This window comes from Diorhabda carinulata, chromosome X (assembly GCF_026250575.1).
Source record: "Diorhabda carinulata isolate Delta chromosome X, icDioCari1.1, whole genome shotgun sequence".
Taxonomy (NCBI): domain Eukaryota; kingdom Metazoa; phylum Arthropoda; class Insecta; order Coleoptera; family Chrysomelidae; genus Diorhabda; species Diorhabda carinulata.
Window position 1 is genome coordinate 7,108,189 of NC_079472.1, and position 25,824 is coordinate 7,134,012.

Here is a 25,824-nt window from a genome sequence, read left to right on the forward strand (position 1 = left end):
TTTTTACGTTACTTTTAACGAACCCGATTAAACGGCAATTGTTTTCATTACTATAGTGAAAACAACCCACAGCAAAACGTATTTTCATGTGAAATAAACTCATATTAATTATTTACCATACAATATCTATTTATAAATTATTATTGTAATAACATAAAATCAATACATATAATCACTCCATAACCTCACTTTGCATTTTCTCTAACCATTTATTTGTTGTTTTCGAAAACATGGTGAAACAAGGGCGACTAGTTTATAAACCCTATAGGGGTTACAAATTAATTGAGAAATTGAGAATTAAGAAAATCATGTTAAAATCTTGAACTAATTATCTCAATAAAAAATTTTAATCCTTCACCTTGATAAACAACTCATAGTCTAAGAGCCCATGAAGGTCTACATGTATGTATTTCATATGAATCCCCTAAACCTACCCTACCATGAATTAGGTGGGAACTCAATAAGCTCAAAGAGGTGCACGGGATGTGAGGTCAGGTAAGACAGGTATCAATTTTTGACTAATTTTAAATCCATTTGTTCACGTCTGTCGTTTGAAAATTTGAAAATATATTATTATTATTATAATTATAGACCGTTGTTGCGCATTTTACTTAGTGGCATACAATTTCAAAAATACTAAAAAAATAAAATTTTAAGAGTAATTGGCGTGAAGAGCTACGAAGCTTTGTGAAGAAGTAAAAATTGGAGGTAAACATCAGGAGAACAAGTTCCAGCGAGATTTATTCGGACGTTTGTTAGGAATTTTTATGAGTCACCAAATTGACCTTTTAAAAATTGTATTGTATGCAATAAATCCTGTACCTCTTGATGTATAACATCATATAAATGACGGTTTTTATAAAACTGACAAATCTGTTATAAAACGTTTTGAACCAAATATTGATTAGAACCACCACAAAATATAGATGTGTTTTTAATTGATGGATTTTTCTTTATTGATTCAATAAAAGTGATTCCCAAAACATTCTGAGGTATTAAAAAAAATTTCGAACCGACGGATTAATGTCATCCTGACCAATATTTGCATCCACCAATAAAAAATAGTAAAAGATTCCTTCGGTATGAAGCATCTTTACTACATTATATAATTTTTGGGCCTGATCTGGTGTGGCCATCAGATTTTGCAAAAGCTGTTGTTGAAGCTGTTCTTGAAGTTTTTAAAAAGCAATGGTTTCAGGAAATTAAATCATTGTTGGGTAACCGATAGATTTATATAATATAATCCAATGCTGTACTTAACATGATGGAGTGGGTACCAAACTAAGAAGTTAGCAATAGCACAGAGCAATCGAATATTGTTATAAGAGCTACCAATATTCTAATTATAATGATTGGTAATATGACACAATTGAAGAATGCTAATTCGGATTTGGATGCTCAAGGCACCGGAAATAATGAAAGATATATTGATATCACAAAAATTTATACAGTTTGGTGTGTTGTTAGCTAAAATTTCAATCTGGTTCCATGCAGTTATTGAATGTGATTTTACTCCAGCGTTTCTTTAGTGAAGGGAAGAGAAAAACTTTTATTTTGCTTGAGAAGAATACTGAATATCAACAAGCATTTGTATTTTTTATATTAAAGACCTATAAAGGCATTTTGTATACTATAATTTGGTCAACAGTGACCAATTGGCAATTTAATTATTTTTACAATAAAATCGCTAAACTAAGTCAATGGGCTTGATCCTCTTAAGTCTTCTTTCTAAACCAGTATTGTCAAGGAGCTGAATAGTCTCGATATTGACGAAGTCTTTTTCAGTGTTCGTTTCCAGGTTCTATGGAGGCCACTATTGTGCGAATGTATCAAGGGGCATCTATTATGTTTCTCAGTCCTTTGTTATGGAATATTTGTATGATTGCTAAGTTGCATGCTTTGGTGCATCCCCATAGTTAGATACCATAAGCCCATGTAGGCTTAACACTTAACGACGAAGCTATTCTAGTGAAACTTTTCCCTGGACCAAACGTATATTCTCCGAAAAGCTGTAGAATGTTTTTAAAAAAAGTATTAAACATTAAGTTCTTTAGCTAATTATATAGCGATAATTAATGAAAAAATGAAACGAGCGTATACGCCCGCTTCTTTCCAATGTTTGTTCCCCTACTTCATCATTGCTAGTTATTTCATACGTTGAATATTTTCACAAGACCCATATCTGCCATTTTTCAGAGGTAATTTGATGTTTTAATTGCGCATCGATTTCTTGAACGAGTTTGTTGTTGATTTAAATGGCGGGCATATACGCCCGTCGTGGTCCCTTGGTTAAGTGAGCGAGCGAGCGTATACGCCCGCTGTGGTCATTACAGTGTTAAGTATCTGCTAATACGAGGAAATATTGAAAAATTCTTAGCCTACTATAGAACCAAACAAAAATTCATTGTCAAAATATTTTATTACTCAACATATTTTCCTCTAATTGGGTACATTTAGTACAGCGAACCTGCAACGACCTTTTTGTGAGATTTGTGTGCAGTGGCGTTGTCCTGCAAAAACAAAATACCTTTGGATAGCTTTCCGCGTCTTTTCTCTTCAATTTTTTTCCTGTAGAGTGGTCAGTAATGTCGAATAGTTTGTTCTACCCTTTTCCAAAAAATCAATTATGATTACTCCATGGCAATCCCAAAAAACTGGAGCAAGAACCTTTCCAGCAGATTTTTGGACACGAAAACTTCTTAGGTCTTGCAGAACCAGAGTGTCTCCATTCCATCAATTGTTGCTTTGCTTCTGGATCGTAGAAATGTACCCAAGTCTCATCCATAGTAACAATTCGGCTTAAGAAGTCTGTATCGTTTTCTAATCGAGCACAGATCGAACGCGATGCTTCTACCCTTGCACGGTTTTGGTCAACATTCAAACATTTGGTGATTCAGTTTGCAGCAATTTTTCTCATCTCATGTCAGATATCCGTTTTAGCCGAATTGGACGGTCTGATAAAATCATGTCATGGCCTTTGTGATCGGTCATCATCTTCAATGGCAAATTTGCCTCTTTTAAAGCTTGTAATCCAATTTTTCACGGTGGCATACGAAGGACATCGATTACCAAGGGTATTAAGCATATCTTCGTAAATCTGCTTACCTCTTATCCCTTTTAAATACAGGTACTTGATGATTGCTTGGTACTCTAATTTTTCGATTCTCACAATTTCGGTGGACATTTTTTTCTTTAAATTTATTGCGTAACTCTGGTTTACTTTTTTGACGTCAAACTGTATAATATGGTAACGCAATATTTTGTTTATGTATGGAATTGGTCTTGGCTAACTAGATATCAATACATCCTCTTACAACATCAGCTTATTATATAGAGACAGAGAAGTTTCTTCTAATTAGCCAGTACATTTTTCAACAATTCAGGTTATTTATTATGACTGGAAGATGATCTGTCCTTTTGTTTTTAAAGTTAGTATCAGCTAATGTTTGAAGCTTGTTGGTTGTTTCTTATTGCTCTTCCTAACTGCTAGAATGGTATTGTCATCGGCGAAAGGTGCTATGTTATTGTTTTCTAGCTCCGGGATATCACATGTGTACAGTAAAGACAAGTCCTAGAACCGCTAAATCAAAAAACAATAATGTACATATTGTCTTGTCAAGTCATGGTCGAATATCAGTTTTTGATAAATAAATCATTTCACAATCAATTGTTCAATAATTAGTTTAGGTACATAATCATTGTTTTGCACAAAAAAATAAAAATATATCAAGAACTAATAAAGATAAATATAGGGAATGTTTGATAAAAAAAGAAGTATGTTGTAGTCCTTTTCGATATTCATATAAAATACAGTTAATAATTGAAAATACCGAGAAAATGATGTATTAGTATTTTGATTCACTATCTCTCAGATTCACTTAATATTTACAAAATAAATAATTTTCCAGAATTTTTAATACTATTCAAATGCTTTGGCTGGACTTTTTTTAGAAAAATCCACTATTTTTTTTTCTCATTGAGATTGAAAATATTGTTTGAAATGAAATTTCCCATTTAGTTAACGTGGGAAAAAATTTTTTTCTAACTTTGGAATTCATTAACTCTTTAAGAAGTCATCAGACTTCACTTTTTTAAAGGTTTTTTAACGCTAAAGATGGATTGATTTAAAATTTTCACATTTTTCTAATTTTCCGACGCAACCATCAATTTCATGATAAAATTTAATTTCCTACAACTTATCTCTCAAAAAAATTTTTATATTTTTTACAACTCGTAAGTTATTTGCAAAAAACTAAAAATTTATTTAAAAAGTTATGATTTTTATACTTAAAATTATTTATCATATTGAATAAATAAATTATATTATGCAATTAATGCTACACAACGCTCCGCCACATCATTTACGACTGTTAATTGTGTGAAAAATCGCACTCACTCTTTAAAACTTATATCACTAGCCCAAGAATTTACATCTTTCTGATAAGGCAAATCAAAATCTTTGAAAATAGATAGAGAATCTATCGACACAAAGTCACTTATATCTTTGTCTAATAACTTAACTTTTTTTCTTTTCGTACAGTTATTATTTACAATCATTTTATATTCACTTCAACTTCTACTTCATGATCAAACAAGGAAATTATAGCTAGCGTTTCAGTTAAATACCATAGATGATTAATCATTTTTTCAGTAACAGCTTTTGATATTTTAGAATTAACGGCCTCGGATCGAATTAATTTTTGCAAAAAAGTAAGATCATGATTTGGAGCAAGATTAGCAGAAGGTGAGAAAAACAATGTTTTTATGAAATTTGTATTATATATATATATAATTATTTTTTTCATGAGTACTGAGTTTGAACTCGTCTCTAAAAATAAAAACTTTCAAACAATAAATTGTCTTCGCCATCCAACAAGCGTGACTTATAGCTCCTGGGCGCTCTTATATTAATCAGAACGAAAATTCCGGTGTAATTCGAAAAATTACCTTTTTTCCATTTTTTTCGTCCTAACAATAACTCACGAACAAATCAACCGATTTTGACTGGCTTGGTGGAGATCGACGTAGTTTTTTGATGTTAAGAGCTGATTAGTTTTTGGAATTAAAAGTTATTCCAAAAAAACAACATTTAAAAAAATTTTTTTTCGTAGATTTTCAAGATTTCTCAAATCTACCGGTCCGAATCGGTCCAAACCGTAGTCAAAATATAAGTTCAGTCAAGGCCTTTCGAATGGCGTTAAACACACACACATACACATACAAACACACACCCACATGCACACACACGCATACAGAGCAACGGGGGAGTAGTCAGGGAATGATAATTAATTTTAAGCATAAAAATCATAACTTTTTAAATAATTTTTTATTTTTTTTGCAAATAACTCACCATAAATAAATAACTATAGGAAATTAAATATTCTATAAAAAAATGTTATTAAATTTTATCATAATATTGATGGTTGCGTCGGAAAATTAGAAAAATTTAAAAATTATAAATCAATCAATCTCTAGCGTTAAATAACTTTTAAAAAAGTAAATATATCGAAAAATGATAAGAATAATTTTTTGTAGAGCGTTTCATTCTCTACAAAAATATGTTCTGACTCAACTAGTCCGATGACTTGTTAAAGAGTTAATAGATTCCAAAGTTAGAAAAAAAAATTTCCACGTTAATCAAATGGGAAATTGAAATTTTCGACGCGGCATCTCTTAAAATCAATATTAAGAGCTCTAAATTTTTCAGCATTTCAAACAATACTTTCAATATTAATAAGAAAAAGAATAGTCGATTTTTTTGAAGCAGTCCAAGTATTGGGTATTGAATTTGTTACGATTTTTATGGAAAATCGATTTTGAATCAAACAATCTTAAATTATTGTAATGTGGAAGTTAAGCTTATTCTGAATATGCTATAAAATATAGGGTGCTTCATTTAAAAAAATCTAACTTTATTATTACACAGCATTCTGAAACACTCAATTTACATAATATTGTAAATTATTTTGAAAATGTGAAAACTAGTAATGGCTATTTTGCTTCAAATTTTCAAATTGATATCTCAAAGAACAAAGGAGGCACTGAAGTTTATCACACTAATCAATCACCTTGTATATTAAAATATACTGAGGGTAGATGCCAAATAAATGGCTTTTTTCGTGAGTTTCCTAACTTTCTAGTTCTTTAGAACTGAATAACAATATACTATAATAGAGTGTGTATGATTCTGTGCGGTATTGAAATTGTTTTTATTTCAATAAAACCAGAGAATTTTGTGCCTAAAAAAATGTATAGATTTGAAAAATGGAAGGTAGCCCATTGTTAAATATTTATACTGAACTTGTTTGTGCCAAAAATTTTTGGAATACTGTTTGTAATAAGAAAAACGCATTACTTATTAGTGGCTACAATCCTGGAGAGAAATCGGGGTCAGCGATCTAAAGCACTTGAGTTTGAATATAAAAAGACACTAAAACTCCAAAAGCAATCCCTATAATTGCATGGAATATGCTTTAGCAAACACTTGATGACTCACATTTCCCTTGTGTGGAAATTCGACAAAGACGACAAAAATTCTAAAAGGTATTTTTTGGAAACATTCCAGAACACCTAAACACAGGCTGCCACTGTTGTAAGACACAGTTACTTTTAAGAACTACATTTCAAAAACAAAATAATTGTTACAAGACAATACACATAAAATAATTTATTTTGAAACAAACCAATGACTTGGCACATTTCCAGTCTATTTATGAGACAGTCCTCGTACAAATAGTAAAGACGAATTTACGATCTGTTTTGTTTATTTATTGATTATGATTGTTTTACCTTCTTTGAATATGTTTATCATTATTCTGGAATAGCTGTAAACTGTATTCAAGATTGGATAGCTCTATTAAACAAACTAATATTCACTGATTTTTTTAGAGGATAGGATGATTGCTGATTTTAACTCAGAACGAGATTCAGATTCCAGTTTTCCAACGTTGCGCTCAATTTTTTGGGAAATTTCAAATTTCAAACATGATCTACATGAATTTTTGATTTTTATTAGTTTTTTGTACCTTGAGTCTTCCATTAAATTTATTTAGTTGGATAATAGATTCCAGACGTTGTTACTGAGCAGTTATCAATGATTTACCCACTCGCATGAATTTTGCACTAAGCTTAATACTAATAAGCAATTTTTGCTGAAATACACTGCCGAGTATAAAATTAGTTAATTAATTAAAGTTACTTTAGAAAAGACCCTGCTCAATCCTTATGGAAATTGAGTTTCGGCTAATTTCACTGAAACACAATGAAAAGTCCAATGGTGCTATAAAAGGAGGGGCTTCGGTCAGTTCTTCTAAAACTTGACACGATAATAGTTTGAAGAAAGCAGATTAAAAGTCTCAATGTGACGAAAGCAATACCTCATTGCCTTACATTTTCGATAGTATGATATGGTTTTGGATCTCTGTGCCTTTTAAGAATTTTAATCAGCTTTTTTTGAACTATCACTCTGCCAAGGTTCAGAATAATTAGTCAAAACCAATTCCCTTTCTCCCAAGGAGAATTGCGCATTGAGACTTTTTAATCATCTTGCCTTAAACCATTATTGTGCCAAGTTTGAGAAAAACTGGCCTAACTCCCTGCTCTTATGGTATACTTGGACTTTCCATGGATAGTTTTGGGAGTTTGAAAGGTTTGAGGGGGCTTTGTGGTTTCGTGCCCATTGAGGCTCTCAATCAAGTTGCTTCAAATTATCATTGTGCTTAAGCAAAATTGGCCGGAGCCTAGTTTCAATAAGGATTTAAGTGGCACTTTTTATTTTTTTTCTTTTTGTTCAGTTGTATCTGAGCTGTCTATTGCAAATTGTTTGAGTAGTGTCGGTATATTGCAACGAGAAAAAATTTGGTTGAGAAGATGACTGCGATCAGCGCGAAACGTTGAAAGTCTCTAGAGCGTGCAGTGGTACGAAAGGACTGGTTTGCTCATACGAACATCTGGTTCGGGAGGAGGCATGACTACAACAGCTGGAGATGAGCACATTCTCGTTTCTAGTGCTTTGAGAAACCGAACAGTCACGGCAGTTTCCTTTCCAAATCATCTACAAGAAGTAAGAAATTTGAACATAATTGAGTGGATATTTAGGAAGTGACTTCATGCTGCTGGATTATTTTCTCGATTTAGAGCTACTGGACCGTCGCTTACCCGTAAACACAAGATTGTCAGGTTGAATTTTGCACGAGAACACCTTGCTTGGACAATGGCAGATTGGAGTCGCGTATTGTTTTCCGATAAATCGCGATTCTGTTTATTACTAAGCGACTTCTATTTGGTTGAGGATCACCTATGGTATGGAGAGGCATATCTTTTGACGCTCGCACGGAGTTAGTACATGATAAAAGTTCTAGAAGACCATATTATTCTTGGAGACGAGGTAACGAGGTAATAGCGACTTTTTATATTTCCTAACCTCAAACTTTCACTTCCATTAGACGAGTAAATGTAAACATAAATTTTGTGACAAATTATTTTTAATGGTAACGGTAAAGCATTATTGGACTAAAAGTATAGACTTAAAAGGAATGTATGTTGGAAATAAAAAAAGTTAAGGAAAAAAATATGTTGTTTCCTTGCTACTAAGGAGAATTTCTACACAACCCTCGTGAATACCATTGAAATTTAAAGTTGATTGATCCCATCTAACTCGAGATGAAGTTAATTAAAGTTCGGATAATTAACACGGAGAGCATAGGAAAGGTAGTGTTTTGGACAAGTTTTTAATTTAAAAAAAGTAACAGTTCAAAAAGCTAACTAATTACTAATACTTTTATCCTGAGCTTACGATTAAAAAAAATTTGACTGTTTTATTGTGGTGATATACAAGCATACAAGTTAAACAATTAAAAAAATATATACCTAGAACAGCAAATTGGCAACAGTGTACGCCAGTATACTGAAATATTCGAGCAGTAAATACAGTATCCCAGATTAAATATTACAGATGTATTAGTAAGACGGAGAAAGGAAATTTTGAGAAAGATGCAAAAGGTAACTGACTTAATAGGACGGCATAGCCAAGCCCACTCTGTCTGATACCCAGACTTAAGTTGAAATTCTTACGTTCGTGTCCACGCTGAGGCTCTTTTTCGACTAGGCGCTGGAACGCGGGCGTTTGGATTTATTAATCACACTTCGTAATCTGTTCTATTGATGTTGATCGCGAACGAGGGCGCCAACGCGGGCTCGAGCATAAAAGATTACAAATTGATCTTAATCCCTCGACTTCGGCTCAAACGGTATCTCTACCGAAACATTCGCTGAGCATAACTGATTTAAATATTGTAGGTCGCGGCACTCTGTGGAAAAAATTAGATTTTCGAAATCAACTTTATTATTCTCACACTATATAACCTACAGGATCTAGTTTAAAGGATAATCCCAATAATTTAGGCCCCCTGAAAGACCAAATCACACATTACTTTAAATGAGTGTTATATACTAATTGTAACAGAGGGAGAATTTTTTCCCTGGTCTATGATGGTCATCTAAGCCACACATCAGTCAAACTGGGCAACAAACAAATTTACAACTTTGCAAGTTATGAATTTTGAATGAGTACTAAGGACACTTTTAATTACAAGAAAACCTCCGGTTTCCTCTGAATAAAAATAATTGACTTTTATCTGCCCATGCGATCATAACACCAGAAGACAAGGAAAGGATGAAAGTAGGCCTTAGTTTGTTGCACTACCTTGTTTATTTTATTAGCTCGAATAGTACAATTCTCCTCGTCAAAGCACTTTTAATTCGATGTCAGTCTAGTTGTCTAGTCATGAGTCAATTAAAATTAAATTCAGCGATTTGTATGAGTGCTTGTGAAGTGGTACGAACTTTGACGTATTCTTTTGATGATGATAAACCTGAGCAAGAGTTTTTCAATAAAAATATGATAAAATAAATCGGGACTGGGCGACGATCAAAAATCTATTCAGCGTGTGGATGTGTCAATAAATCAAGTAATGACTTTGATGATTGTGGTAAAAGAAGCAAGATTAATGATGAATAAGGTACGCAGCCTTCAAGTATCGTACCAAAAAAACTTGATTAATGCAGCTACGATACATGAAGACCACGATAACCCGAACCATTGTCAGTCAATCAGGCATTTGCTATATTTGCCAATGCCAACCTGACAAAATATTAGTACGAAATGATTCGAAAAGTGCTAAAAGGAGTTGGGTGCCATGTATTTCCAAGTTATAAAAAATTAATCCTCTTATATAAGCAGTGCTGCTCTGAAAATATGTCAATTAATGAAACATCCGCAATTGTTCCTTTGAATAATTCGCCTAATCATACTTCTAAACGAATTCTGGGAACAAAGATTCCAAAAGAACTAGAAAAAAAAAAGAAATAATCATGGTGATTCGACGGTGTCTAAATCAAAGTGAGTTTTTCCAAAAATTGCAAGGTCACAAATGCAATAACGTCATAAATAGCAATGCAATGATCAATCTAGAAACATTCCAGCTTTTTTTCAAAAGAAACAGCGGAGATGGCTATTGAGAAGTATCCATGGTACTACATGCCGTGTCAAAAGAGGTAAGGATTACAAGACTTTCAGGATCAGAAACTCATAGAAAATGTATCGTATATCTACCAACTCAGACGTGTTCCACAAGCTACTGGGGACTCCGGATCCTTTCATTACGAGCCAAAAAAAAGCTGTCATTAAGCTTAGAAACTGTTAATCTAATTTTCTTGAATTTTGACTTTAGTTTTTGTATTCATTCAATTCTCCAGTTTTTAATTTATTTATTTATTCAATTTAAATACACACTCCAAATACTTGTCGCAAGTTTTTTTTATAAGAGCAACATTTTCATTTATCGGGTCATGTAAATCCTCGCACAGATCAATGTCTAAGCTATGCCAAGCCAGATGAGGCTCGAGATGTTTCTTTACATAGTGCAAACGTGAATGACTAGTGTGCACTATTCCGGGACACGGAATCTTTGGTCCGTACGACGAAATGGTAGGCGAGTTACACTTTATCAACAGAGGTGCAAACAAATTTTAATGAGCTTCATCCCTGTTCTACGTCAATTCTATCGGGCAAGTAATTTGGCATTTCGAAACCAAGTTTCCCAGCAGGAGGGGAAACTTGCCATACTGTTACCGCAGTTCGTCAATTTTCTTCAGAAACTTTTTCCAAGCAGATTCATTTCACGAATTACTCACTTCCCTTATCCTTCACATTCTCCAGGCGCATATATTTGGAGCATGGCTAAAACTGCCGTTTTTAAATGGTCACTATGAACCATCGATTAATTAAAAACTGCTGTTAGACCCTTCTTCGCGTACCTGTGACAATCCTTGTTCTAACATGATGAGAAACTTGGAACATCGGTATGAAGTCTGTCTTGAGAGAGGAGAAGCACATTTAGAACAAATAATAAAGTATCAATAATATATATTTCTTAAAACGTTGAAATAATTACAGGTTCAGTATTCCATAGGCGGGCACCACCAGACTAGATGTTTAAGCTAGGAGCGCATCAGGGTAACTCTATTCAAAATAAATTACATTTCATCAGGTTTTTCTGATAATATCTATACAAGGATGTCCTCAGGATCGCATTATTGAAAATAAAAATATTTCTTATCAACCGTAGATTTTCTCAACAAATTTGTCCTAACAGAGGCAGTTCGTACCAATAATATGAAGAGAAGTTGATATCAATCTAAACCAGATCTAAATGTTTGCGTAAATAGAAATGTCTGAATATAGTTAACATAGTAATATTGGTATATCTCTTTTATTTTATCAGCTTTTATAACGGAAGCGTTCGGATCTAATGAACGTTCTCATTCTCAAAACTGTTTGGTTTGTTCCCAATTGTATGACATTACTATTGTTAAATGTGAGTAGAAATGTGTCTGCTACAAATGTATTGTGTTTGCGAATTTTATCTATGAAACAGTAGAAAACCAAAATCATTTTTTACAAAATAATATGAAAACTCTTCTGCGATGAATGTTCTTTTTAAACATTATATACTTATCCACGGGATGCAAATGTATTGAAAATGTGGAAAATAATAATTGAAATAAATAATATTCAAAAAAGGGCTCGTGCCTTCGGAGACGGAAAATGTGCTTGTTTTAGTTTTAGTGATAATTTATACAAGTAAAAAAATTGTCGGCAGCATTCAATTTCCATTTATTATAGTGAAAATTACTAATTTTATAACGAATTAAAAATTGAATCAAGGAAAAAGAAAATAATTCAACTGTTGTGATCAAGAAAGGGTATGTCAAAATAAGTGATATATAAGAAGAAATAAACTAACGGAAGAAAATAAAAATTAATAGCGAGCACTACACAGAATAACAATACATTTTATGTTTCTGAATGTTCTTGATTTTAGGTCTCTTCTGTTTCAAAATTAGTTGAAACGTCAATTTTTATCTATCTTTTGAAAATTATTAAAAAACTAATTTTGAAACAGAAGAGACCTAAAATCAAGAGCATTCAGAAACATAAAAACATCAAAAGGTCTAAGAAATAAGAAATTGAAGAAATTAATACATTCTATTAAATAGTGGAAATGAGTTTCTATGACCAAAAAATTATTTTTATAGATAATTTTTGCTTGTTTGACCCCTTAACTTTCATACAAACCAGACAGAGACTATATAAATTGATCTTAACCATAAAACCATGCATATAAAGATAATAATTTGATCAGTAACATATAGAAAGACCTTGACCAGAAGGTATTTGCGGCAATCCTGAAAAAAACCATGCAAGAAAAATCTGTAAGGTGATCGTAATTAGAGCTGTATAAGACAATTCCGCTCAGGACCTTAAAAAATAATCGTGCCTAGTCAGTAGTCGATTATGTGATTAATTTAATTACCAATATATATCTTCACCATCAAGATAAGACGATGTTAGCGGATTTAGTTACATTCTACATAACTTAATTATAGGTATCATCATCATCATAAAGCCTTTCAATCCAATGTGGATAATGGCTTTCGCTTTTGGCTCTCTAAATCCTTTTTTATTTAAGGTAGATTTAAGTAGATTCTCCTTGGCCACAATGGGATCCATTGCGTTATTCTTTTGATCATTTCAATTGGTTTTCTTCTCAATATGTGCCCGGCCCAGTTGAGCCTTTGTTCTTTTATGTATCTCACTATATTCTCCTTCCCCAATTCTCTCTCTATTTCGTCGTTTTTCTTTGCTCATCTTTCTCCTTCCTGTGTTTTGTTTAGACCTGTTAAAGTTCTCATTATCTTTCTCTCGGTTGTTTTAAGTCCTTCTTCTCTTCTATTTATTACTGTTGTTTCCATCGCATATGTTATTACTAATCCTATTAGGGTTTTGTAAATTTTTATTTTGTTTTGTTTAGTTATGTTTTTGTTTCTTCCATGGGCTTGATAGCCCTTTTGTATCCTATCCTTTATACTCTCTCTGGTTGTTTTTTCCAACGTTATTCCTAGATAGTTAAAGGTCGATACTGTTTCAAAATTGTATTTGCTAGTTTTCAGTTGGTTTGACCTGTGTTCTAGTTTTCCTCTTATTTTCATGTATTTTGTTTTTTCTGCATTTATTTCCAGTCCGTAATTTCTTGCTTCTTCTTAATTCTTTCTGTCCATTTGCTATGATCGTTACATCATCTGCGTATGCTGCTATCTGTATTGTATCTGTTATAATGTTTTTATTTTGTAGTCTTGCGTTTTTCATAATGCCTTCCAGAATTATATTGAATAGCGTTGGTGACATTGAGTCTGTCTGCTTAACGCCTTTATTTGTGTGCGTTTATAGGTATAATAAGAATAAAAAATAATTTTATGGTTACATCGGAGTGCTTTGCATTATTTTTGTTTACAAAAAAGAACTACATTCTATTCTCCCACACTTTTTATATTCGACTAAATGAACTAAATTGTTAAATAATAGATCAACATTGTTAAATACTAGATCAATATTAACAACATATCAGCGGTTGGGACATAAACAGATTGGAACAGATGAAAATGTTCCATAGTGAATGGAAACTCCATGGGGTATAGTCTTGAATGAAAATTCTGACTTATTTTTCTACTAATTCGGCTACTCATAATGCGCATATAATGAAAACAGAGAAGCAAAGTGAAGAACCTAGTAAAAAAACTAAGGCTAAGTCGTGGGTGGTGTTAGGAGAAAAGAGGGAAAAAACGTAGCTGGAAATTTAAAAATAGTTTATCACATACCGAGATCCATCAGAAAAGAGAAAAAAAATCTGAAAAGCAACTCAAAAAGTACAAATCGGAATATTATAACTGATGAAAATGAAATATTAGACAGATGGAAGAAACACTTCGATCAGTGCGGGACATATAGAAACAGAAAGAGATTATAACAACGAGAAAGAAAAAACAGCAAAATACATAATAAGAAAGAGCACTATTCGAGAAGAACTAGAAGTGAAAATAAAATAGAAAGAGGTAGAGAGGGCGATAGATGAGCTGATGGATATGCTAGAGAAATTTGGAAATAAAGAATGGAGTGATTACACGAAATATTAATAGTAGCCTTCAAAATTTAAATAATTCCAGAGGAGCAATAATAGCACCCATTCACATAAAAGTATAACAATGAAAAAATTTTAGAGGGATATCGCTATTCTCTATTACATAAATGTTATATGAGCGAATGAATACAGACTGACACACAGTCACACAGACTACAAGAAGTATACGAGGATGGTCTCAGAAGTACTTGGCCTGACCTGAATATAGCGGTAGTTTCTTCAAAAATACTACTGCATTAGAAAGTATAGAATCTATACAACATATGTTCCAAGTTTGAAGACGCCACGTTGTTTAGTATTTGCTTAACAGCCATCAATAGTGAACGTTAACCACCAATAGTGGTTATCGTTATGTGATACAAAACTTTTATTTGAAAGGTCTTATCCCATCCAATATAAGCTGAACTAGATTTTACTCTGGGTGAGACTACTCCTTCGTAAAATATTGGGTAGCGGAATTTCAACCGTACGACCTCGCAGTGATCGACTAAATGAGGTGACGATTCAAAAAATGCTGAAGAAAATCCACAAAGTGGTACTCGATGATCGTCGACTGGAAGTGCGCAAGCTAGCAGACATAAGAGGAATTCAAAAAAGTACGGTGCGTCGGATATTAACTGAAAATTTGGACTGAGAAAGCTGTGAGCAAGATGGGTGCCGCGATTACTCGAAATGGAACATAAACAGCGTCGTGAAGATGTTTCCATCGAGTGTTTGGCAATGTTTTACAGAAATAAATCCGAATTTTTGCGCTGTTTCATAATCTTGGATAAAACTTGGGTCCATCACTCCACACCCGAAACAAAAGAACAATCGAAACAATGGACTGAAAAGGGAGAACTGGTTCCAAAGAAGGCAAAGACCCTTCCATCTACATGCAAGGTCATGGCGTCGGTTTTTTGGGATGCGCGAGGGATAATTTTCATTGACATTGACAAATTATCAACGGAGCGTATTATGCGAACTTATTTCAACGTTTGAGTGATTAAATCAATCAAAAAGGCCCCATTTGGCTAAGAAGAGTTGTTCCATCAAGACAATGCTAAAGGCTATTTTAAGAAGCTTGGTGAGTCTTTATTATAATAAGGGTATCGAAATTGAACATCAATAATGAGGATTAGTGTGGAATGCAAACGACCTATTTATATACGATAACACGATGGAAAAGCTACAACACAGAATAGAGAGGTGGAGTCATGAATTAAAATAATATGGGGTGTAGATAAACATACACAGACAGAAATAATGAAGTGCGTTAACAAGCTAAAGTATCTAGGGAAAATTGTGAGGCCAGACAGAAAAATTGACGAAGGGGTGTCTAGTAAGGCAAACAAGACGATATACATATCCACCGTACAAAGTATTTTTCACCAAAAACTTAATAACAAAACGTTCAAAAATGGAATGAAATGAAAGAAATGAAGATACTGGTAATAATACAGGAGATGAAGAGATAAGATGAAATAAGGAACACAATTAGACGTAAATTTAGCGTAGAAATCGAACAACAAGAGCTGTGATGGTTTGAAGACATAGTGAAAATGAAGGAAGATAAAGCAGTTTATGTGATATAGAAAAGGAAATAAACGAAAAGAAAAAGAGGCAAACCCAGAATGGGAAAGGAATATAGATATATCAAACAAATGGAAAGGACTAAACAGATAGAAAAAGATAATACCTAATGAAGCAGTAATATTACCTCTACACCTAGTAACACTCGAAATTATTTATACACCATATTTAAGCAACAGATCACCACTGAGAAGTTTTATTTTCACCAAATTTTCCTTGTATATGGCCAATGCGATGAACAGTCCGCTAAATGACGTTGGGCTGCTTGTACATACTAATAGTTTCCATATATTCGTAGTCTCGGAAGCTGCAGAACGTAGAATTAGAAATATATTTTCATGGTTAATTACACATTTTCGTCTTCGGAGGATTATAAAGGATTTATCATAAACAATAAGAAATTTTCTATTATAATTGTTAAACTGGATTTTTGAAACTTTCGACCCAACTGTATTGATTGAAAATTTGGTCTCATAAGAAATTCAGCATAAAAATTGGGTAGACGTGAAAAAATTCAGGATAACGACGATTTTTACCGTTTTTGAGGGAGATTCGGAAGTTCGCCGAGGGCGAGCAATTTGATTTAAAATATCAGTTTACTATCACAAACAATATAAAAAAAGAATCCAACTCCCCTATTTCATGCATGGAAAAATGTTTTAGGTTATTAAGCTATAATTGATTTTTCAATTTCTATGTATATGAACCATTTTTAAATATTCTCTTTTTTGAATTAGATTCTGTATGATGTATTTTTGTATAATTATACAGGGTGAGTCACGAGGACCTTTACATACTTTTACTATATGTAGAGCCCGTCAGGGAGGATATTATATGACTACTAAAAAGTGTCAAATTGACAGTACATTTTAATTGGTTGTAGTGTTTACAAGGCTCATTAGATTTTTTAATTTTTTCAGATTATATAAATAACCATTGGAAACGACATATGGGACTTATTATCAAACATAGAAGAACCATAATGGCGTATCACATAATGAGGTATTAATTTGAGCAAATGTTATAAAATTCAAATATTTTAACTGAAATGATGAATTGTATCGAATTACAATAACGCCAAAGACCAAACAACAAAAAACAGTAACTGATAACAATAACGAGCAACAATTTTAAAACAAAAACTAAAATTATTCAGTTAAGACGCATAAAGAAAAACTGAAAACAATACAATAGTTGCAACAAAATAAAATAATTCACAGTAGATTCTCGAAAAGGAACCCAGCAGTCTCTACATATTTTTTTTACGAATTGTTAATTGCTATATTGGATTACGGTTACTCTGAGGATCATTTCTAATAGTATTATCAAAAAAGTATTATTCTTTTAATTGATTATTGACGTTTCTAATAATTTCTAAACTAGAAATATAATAATACTGCCAAGTAAGTATTAAATATTTCAAAAGCCAATATTTTCGATTGATAATAATGTAATCAATGTTCATCAAGAAATTATTAAATGAATTACCAAAATAGGTGCTCAAAATATTTGGTAGTTTTCATTTCTTAATCGAGTATATAATATGTATTTAGTCTAAAAGGTCAACACAGTTTATAGTTTCATTGACTTTGACATTTTAATGTAAGTATATATTTATTGAATCCGGATAATCGCGAATCCATATAACCGAGTTTCCAATGTAATTAAATATATGTTCTCTTGCTATTGCATGACTTGTTAAAGGAATTCTATTTTATTATTTAATCTAAAAATGACTTTTTAATCTGTTTCTCGAACATTGAGATGCCTGTCCTATCACCACAATCGCCTAAAACAATTACTTAATTTTTTGGACACTTAGACTGAAATATTTTAATAATCATATTCATTAAAATAATTCAATTGCCTAGAGAGAGGTGTTTTACATTTTTATTTATATCATCAGTTCTTTTCGTTGATTGTTTTGTTCTGTTCTGAGGTAATTGTGTATGAGGGTCGTATTTATGGGAAGTTTGATGGTGATTTGGTGTTATGTTTGAGTTGCGACGATATGGGTAAGACTGGATAGTCACGACAAGCTTTAAGGATAGTAAGGTCACAAACAAAACTGTGCTTTCAACATAAGAGGGTGCTAAAGGTTTTTGTTGAAGAAAGACAATCTCTCTCCGTACATGCCTATCAAACGTTCAGAAATAAATCGTTAGTGTTTTCGTTTGTAAGCATTTATACGATATTTAAATTTTATTATAGTACAGAGGGAACGGAAAATAATGTTTCTACCCATGTCGTTATTTGATTGTCAGGTAACAAAGTCAAAAATGTGCTTCTGTGTGTTTGGTGGGATATATACTTTTTTTAAGTACTGAAGCCTGGACAAACTGATGATAACTTGATTGACATAAAAAAACGTATACGTTTGAATTTAACTTAAGAAAGCGATTTCCGTAATTTCCGTATCCACTTTGTAGTCTACATTACGTGTAGAAGATCTGTTATAGCATTAGAATCAGTTGAAAAGGGTAATTCTTTACGTGGAGTACCTCACGGATAGAATAATGAGCGCACAAACATATCAACTTCCATTGTCTTCATAATAGCCTTAAAGTAAGAGGATTGCTCGAATAGTTTCTAACGTAACAAAAAAACAAGACATTTTTCCATAATCATTTTTATTTTTCAACATTATAAATTATAAATCTTATAATCTTATAAATCTATATACTTAGTCCAGCGATGCTCTAAGCTCTTTAATCCTTCCAAATAAAAGTTATCGTCTTGCTTCTCAAAATAGAAGTTTACGAAAACGGTAACGCCCTTATCTGACGAATATTTTTCTCCTAGCTTGTTGTTAGAAACAGAAGAAAGTTGCCAAATCTAGTGAAAACGATGGGTGGGCAATCAATTCGAAGTGCAATTCATGAAATTTAGTCACGGCGCCGGCGATCACCGAGAAGTGAGAAGGTACGTTGTCTTGATGGAAAAGCTTCATATACTGTCACTTTTTCTTTCTTAACCTTACCAAGCAATGATGTGTAATACTCTCCTATTATTGGTTTACCTTGTTGAAGATAGTTAAAGAGCACTGATTGTGCATTTTTTATCCTTGCCGTTGAACTATTATTTTAAATTTCATTTCTCATTGTTCTGACATGACCAGTCATCAAGTTTTAATTTCTTGCATAAGTTGAAATATTAACTATTAACCACCCAAGTTGAAGAGGGTATCGTATAAACTGTACAAAATAGCCGGCTAATGGAACTATCTCTGACTTTTTAGGTTTTGACTCTTTTTTCCTTATCAGGAATGAAGTTATGAAAACAGGTTTCATCTACAGTTATGCATCCATGCGATTTATTTTTCTTAAACTGTGTTGAAGCTTCCCAGCTAGCACGCTAAAGTCTGAAAGACGTCACATTTGTAGTTATTGTTTAGACATTTTTTTTTCAAATTGCAAAATGTCACTGTCCTGAAATAATATATCTAACAGACGTCAAATCGACGACAGCTTGCTAGTTGGGTTGGGGCCTTTGAATTACATAGTTATTATAGTTCTTCCAATATCAATTGCAGATTATAAAAGCCCTTGCCAAAAATTTTGTTTGATCTACCATGATTTCAGTGTTTTCTTTACATGTTTTTCGGTTTTGTGAATGATCCACAGCAACTCCTTTTTCAATATTATTATGATTGCATTATCAGATTGTTGAATATTTTCGTTTTTTAAACATTTGTATATATTTAAAATAACTTGGTGTGTTTGTATACCTAAATCTTTATTATTAAATTCATACCAGTCTTTATTCTTACTACACTGTGCAATTTCATTGCCTTTATTCGCCCATGGTCTAAATCTCACCAATCCACGCCACTGCTTATCGCAGACTATCTAGCAGGTATATTTCAAAGAAATTGTGTACATGCGCCTTCCGACAGCTTCGGCCAATAGAAATGCATTTATGTTTACGATTCGATGTTTTCATTGGTCAACAGTGGAGATGATGAGTCCACGTGGACCGACGCTTTGTTAGATGTTTACCGAATTTTATACGGGGAGTAAACATTATGAGTGCCGTATGTATTTATGAAATATTGTTCCTTGGTTAATTGTCTTCTGCAATTGATATTGGAAGAGCTAAAACACTGAAGATCATTTTCCTGAATATGTCGCCAGGGCGATGTTGCGTTCGCTAATGTCGGACAAATGGCATCTATTTGTTATTGTTTAGTGGTAGTAAATAACTATTATAAGTTGTAAAATAATTAAATGTGTTAAGAGTACTACATTTATATTTGTGCCCATGTATATTGTTGTGTGAAGAATGCATGATCTCTTGTATGTGTGGAAGAGCTCCTAAGCAAGACGTGTACCTTGACCAGTTCTATGTATTGTTCTTATTAACAAGCAATAAAGCCTTTTTTATTACGAGTGATTCGTTTGATTTACCATGTACCTTAGCAAAATGTGGTGTAATGATCATTGAAAATTGTGAATCGTTGTGTAGTTAATGGCTGCACAAATGCCAATACAAGTGATAGTTATATTCATAGCAAATTGGATATTAGATATACATCATTACTCACTGTGCCATAAGTATCCATAAAAAACAGCTCATGGCTAAGCTATTAAATAATTTCATGGTGATGCTCGAAAATTTCTAAGTACATTCAATTAACCGAATTCAGAAACACCGTAAGAATTTTAAATTGTCTTAAATCATTATTAACATTATTTATAAAATAACCATGTTATTTTATGTTTTGTAACCATAACGTAATATTATGAATTCACTCAACACATTTTTTTATGACTTTTTATCTTTTTTATAACGATTATTTCAATAAAATCTACTAATTGCTATTTAACTTCCAAGTAAGTTCGTAATGAGTAAATCTCGTTCAGACAATCCTTAGATACTAGATTTAATAAACTATTAAATAAAATATATAATAATAGTACTGCACTTGCAGAAATTCTCTGGTGATTTATACGCATGATGAAGTAATTAATCTCCAAATTGTTAATGAATATATCATTAAATTAATTACAACAATCACCTTTTCACATTTAGATATAAATAGTATTGAATTATATACTTTAAAAGAGTTGAAATTACATTCACTCTATTAGAAACGACCTTCTTATCAACGATGTATGAATCATGTACCATCAAGATGTCTAGTTCCGAATGTTCATAACTGCACCAAATGCATAGCAACAAAAAATTTTGTGTAGGAAACATCTAAAATCATATTAATAGGAATATTATATCCTATTAAAATTTAAGATGAATGGATCTAATCAACCAGTGTTCTGTTAACTGAACAACCATTTGTTATTGAAGGTCTCCTTTAAGGAAAGAAAACTATTCAAGAAATTTTCGTTCCAGAAGTCGTACTGATGAAACTCACACCAGACCACGAAATCAAACCAGAAACGTTGAAAATTCCAGAAACTCATGGTTACATCGAACCAATAGAGCTATTGGAAAATTCTATTATTTTATCAATATATGTTTTAGTAATTTGTAATAAACGGAAACTAGGCGTTCAAAATGGCTGAACCGTTAGTGAGAATATCTCAACGCATCAATTTATATTAATGAGGGCTCAGATCTGCAGGTTGAGGTAGGAAACTTTTTAGTAAACCCCCAAGAAGGCCAAAAATCTTAAAATTCCAAATTTCCAATACGGTTTAGCCCGTGAATAACATTTGATGAACTTTTGAAATGATATCGCTGGTTGTTGCATTTTTTGGTCGTCCTGAAGATCGTCAGACAAGCAAGAACGGTCACTTTGAATCCAGTCACCCTCAATTTTACGGTCGTAAATGGTGCAAAGTCTACGTTCACAGTGTCTGACTCCTCGTTTATTTGTGGAGGTGTATTGCCTTTCAAAGCAAATATTTAATGACAGCTGACATCTGCAGGTTGAGGTTGGAAACTTTTTAGACAACCCTCATAGAAGCCGAATAATCGAGAAATTTCAAATTTCCTATGCGGTTCAACCCGTGAAACACTTTTATATATACATATTATTTTTTCAATTCTTATTAATATTGTGTATGGTACACCGACTACTCTCGATAATTCGAATTAGGAATGCGATTGCTGCAGCTACACCTGACATTTTAATGTTAAAAAATGAGCGTGGTGTTAAACTCTATACCCTACAGACATAAGTGCACAATTCGAGCAACTGTTTCAAATTTATTACATTGAATTATGAGTTTTTTCATCTACACAAAATTCAAAGGTAATTTGTGATATATGGATTAATTAGTAACACAAATTCAGAATTGACGTAATGAAACATTACTAATGAGTAAAATACATTTTCTCCTCTATATTGTAAACAACGTATTTCCACAGTGTTTGGAATAACGTAAATAACAATTATGAAAAATGTATCGATTTCCATTAAAAACGAGTTGTAAGTCGACATGACGAAGAAATGGGTGACATAGAAATCAAAATTTAGTGCTACGCCGATAACGCCATAATATGTGTCGAAAATGAAGATAATCCCCAAAGATTAATATACGAGTATACCTTTAATCTCACAGGAAAACAGTATAATATAACTATTTCGACTGAAAAAACCATACGCATGACAACATCAAAAGAGCCCATTAGATGCAAAATAGAATTTAAATGTCAAAAAATAAAACAGAGAATAAAATTCAAATACCTTGGAAATGACATAAACAGTTATGGAAACGGAGAAGACTAGATAAGAGGGCAAGTAGTTCGAGCAAATTAAGTCGCAGAACGTAATATGACGGAGAAACACCACAAAAGACAAGAAACAAAGACACAAATTTACAACGCAACGTTCAGACCTATATCAGAAATAAGACAGAAATAAACATCGAAAACATAACAGATTTTAGAGATCACAGAGATGTAAATTATCAGACGAATCTCGGGAAAACACTATTAGACCGAAAGTAACGTAGACACGATTAAGTAACGTAGATATCATTAACGAATGGTATCACAACGTAAAAAACAATGGAATCAACATATAAGTCGAATGAAAAACGATAGATTGGTAAAACTAGCAGAACATAAATCTTCAATTGGAACACGTAGTAGAGGTGGAGTGACAATCTAGAGTCAGGATAAGAAAATATATAGAAGATATATATAAAATTATTATGGAAGAAAGAAGAATAATAACATCAAACTAAAATTTTATTCTTCTTAAAAGTGGTAATATCTATGGAACTGGGTTGGTCATGTAGATAGGTATGCAGATCAACGCTGGATAAAAAAGTGGAGATCTCGTTAAGATACACACCGTAATATATATACGGAACGTCCACTAATGAGATGGTATGACGATATTAAGAGAAAGAAATCAAACTAGAAGAGTGTCGCACAAAACCGACACAGATTGATTCATCTACCAGAGGCTTATGCCCAGCAATGGACAACTTGGACTATTCATACTATAACTTTCATGAAGACCTTAGAACACCAGATTTTTCTTGAAGGTACATCTAAATCACAGTCTCTGAAACTGCAGTAGCGGTCTTTGTTTGGCACCATTTTTAATTAATGTATGTTCTGGCAGCAGAGAAATATTGCTGATTCTCCTATTTGGCTATTGTACAAATTAATAATTTCTATTTCCCTGAATTTTTGATAATAAACTACCAGCTTGTGGCGTTTTTTATAAAATAACAATGTACACAATGCTTTAGAAACTGGTTAAAGCTGTTCATTATTATATGGAGAAGTATTGAATTAAATTTAAAAAAAAATAATAATTTCTGCGGGAGGGAGAAAAAATTCATATACTTCACGGGATGGGAGTATATTTATTAGTAACGAAATTAAATTTATAGCCAAATCGTTCTCTAATATTAAATTTATCCTTTATAGGATAAATACTATATTTCAAATAACGCTGAAAACTTTATAATGGTTAGAATATAGATATAAGAAACCCTCAAGTACAATGTTAGTGACCTAAAAATGAAGTAAATGATGTTTAGATTTGACAAAACTACAAAACCTAGATACAACCTAACCAAAGTTGACCTAATTTTTTAGGTAGAATCAAAAAATGTGATCGAATTTAAAGCATTCCAGTTGAAAAATCTTATGATTAATTTGTTTATGTACTTTGGGGACATTCTGTATGTACGATAATAATTTCAGATTGTAGTTGTGATTGATATTCAGGCTAAGACAAAAAATTTTTGTAAATTGTGATCGTATGCCTCCTAGAGACTATATAAATATTAGTTTGTATTTACATAATTTTCGAAGATGAATTGATTTTTTACTTTTGTATATCAAGTTTCTATTAGTACATTTTATCAATGTTATTGTTTACAATCTCAAACTTATCATTTTTCCTAATTTAGGTCATAAACTAGTACAAAATATCTCGACTCAGATTTTAATTATTTTGGGTAGGTTTTGCTAAATATCATTCGGAGAGATTTGCTGGAGATCGATGAAAATTTCAACAGTAGTTTCGTGAATTCAGTTGGCGATTTATAGACATTTAAATGTATTTATGTAGGTTGCGTGTAGTATTGTAATTAAAATAAGTGTAAAATACGAATTCTTAATTATTTTTCCACCAAATTTGCATTGAAACGTTTTTTCAACTCAAATTAATCATATAATTTATAATTAGCAAACTGTTCACAAATAAAAAAATTTAACTGATTCATTGTAAATCTATGAATTAAATCGATGCAAATCCAAGATACGTAAATGTAGATTTCAATAAAATTTCCTAAAAAGTATACAGTTATGTCACTTACCTAATATACACAATTTTTTCCGTCTGGATGTATTAATAATATCACTGGATTTTATAGACGTGATCTTCCCCATACATCAGCCACGATCTTTTCATTCAAAACATTGCATTTAAACTGACAAATTCGCAGAAGTTTACACGCGAAATTCCCGTATGAATGTAACATTCTAATTTCCAACTAGGAACTGCTCCTTACACTGCTGGGCTGCAGTCCTTAAAGGGTAGCGCTTGCGCTAGAAGAGAAATGAAGGTGCGCGAGAAAGACATCGTTGAATTCAAAAGTGGGCGAAAATAACTTTTATTCATCCCTCATTTAGAATGTAATAGAATAGAGACAGTAGAATAATAATGTTTCATAGATTTTTGTACTTATTCATATGATATATGTTAAAGAAATAAATTCATTGTTCATTTGAAATGAAAGGACGTTTGGATAATAAATAACATCATACTATACGTAAAAGTTGATATAATCACGAAAATTTATTTCCAGCAAATTTTTTTCATCGGTTGTATATTTATTTCCAAATTTTATTCCATAGGTCATAACGACAGTATGTCATTTTTGCTTTTACATCCATCTGATAGTAATATCTAGATATCTTCATAACGAACATTAATTTAAAACCCTCGTTGGGAATTCTATTTGGGGTCCTATTGTATCATTAAAGGAGGAGTAACAGAAAAGCCAATTGCCAATTTTTCACAAAATGAGATATTTGTAGAGACAGGTTCTATATATCCTATCTAATGGACAAAGTACCAGGACTCCAGTAAACAAAAATAAGATCGTTAAATTGCGCTTTCTACAAGCATGAGGTCATTTCTATATCAAAAGTGTCAATAATGTCAAAGTACGTATTGCTATTTGGCTCGTGACTTTATGCATTTCGAGTACCATCAAAATATATCACTAAACGGCTGTAGAGTATAATTAACTTCAAAATTTATTCAGGACGTTACAATGGATGT

The 25,824-nt window shown here is 32.3% G+C and overlaps 1 protein-coding gene across 1 annotated transcript in view; it reads right to left on the minus strand.

Annotated features, from left to right (window-relative positions):
* The window catches only part of LOC130901017 (Kv channel-interacting protein 1-like), a 69,717-nt gene extending 44,676 nt beyond the window's left edge, over positions 1 to 25,041 (minus strand). Inside the window, exon 1 of the mRNA XM_057812063.1 lies at positions 24,854 to 25,041. Within this exon, the coding sequence (XP_057668046.1) occupies positions 24,854 to 24,926 (73 nt within the window). The 5' untranslated portion in view covers positions 24,927 to 25,041. The remainder of the gene's footprint in view (positions 1 to 24,853) is intronic.
* Positions 25,042 to 25,824: the final 783 nt, after the last annotated feature.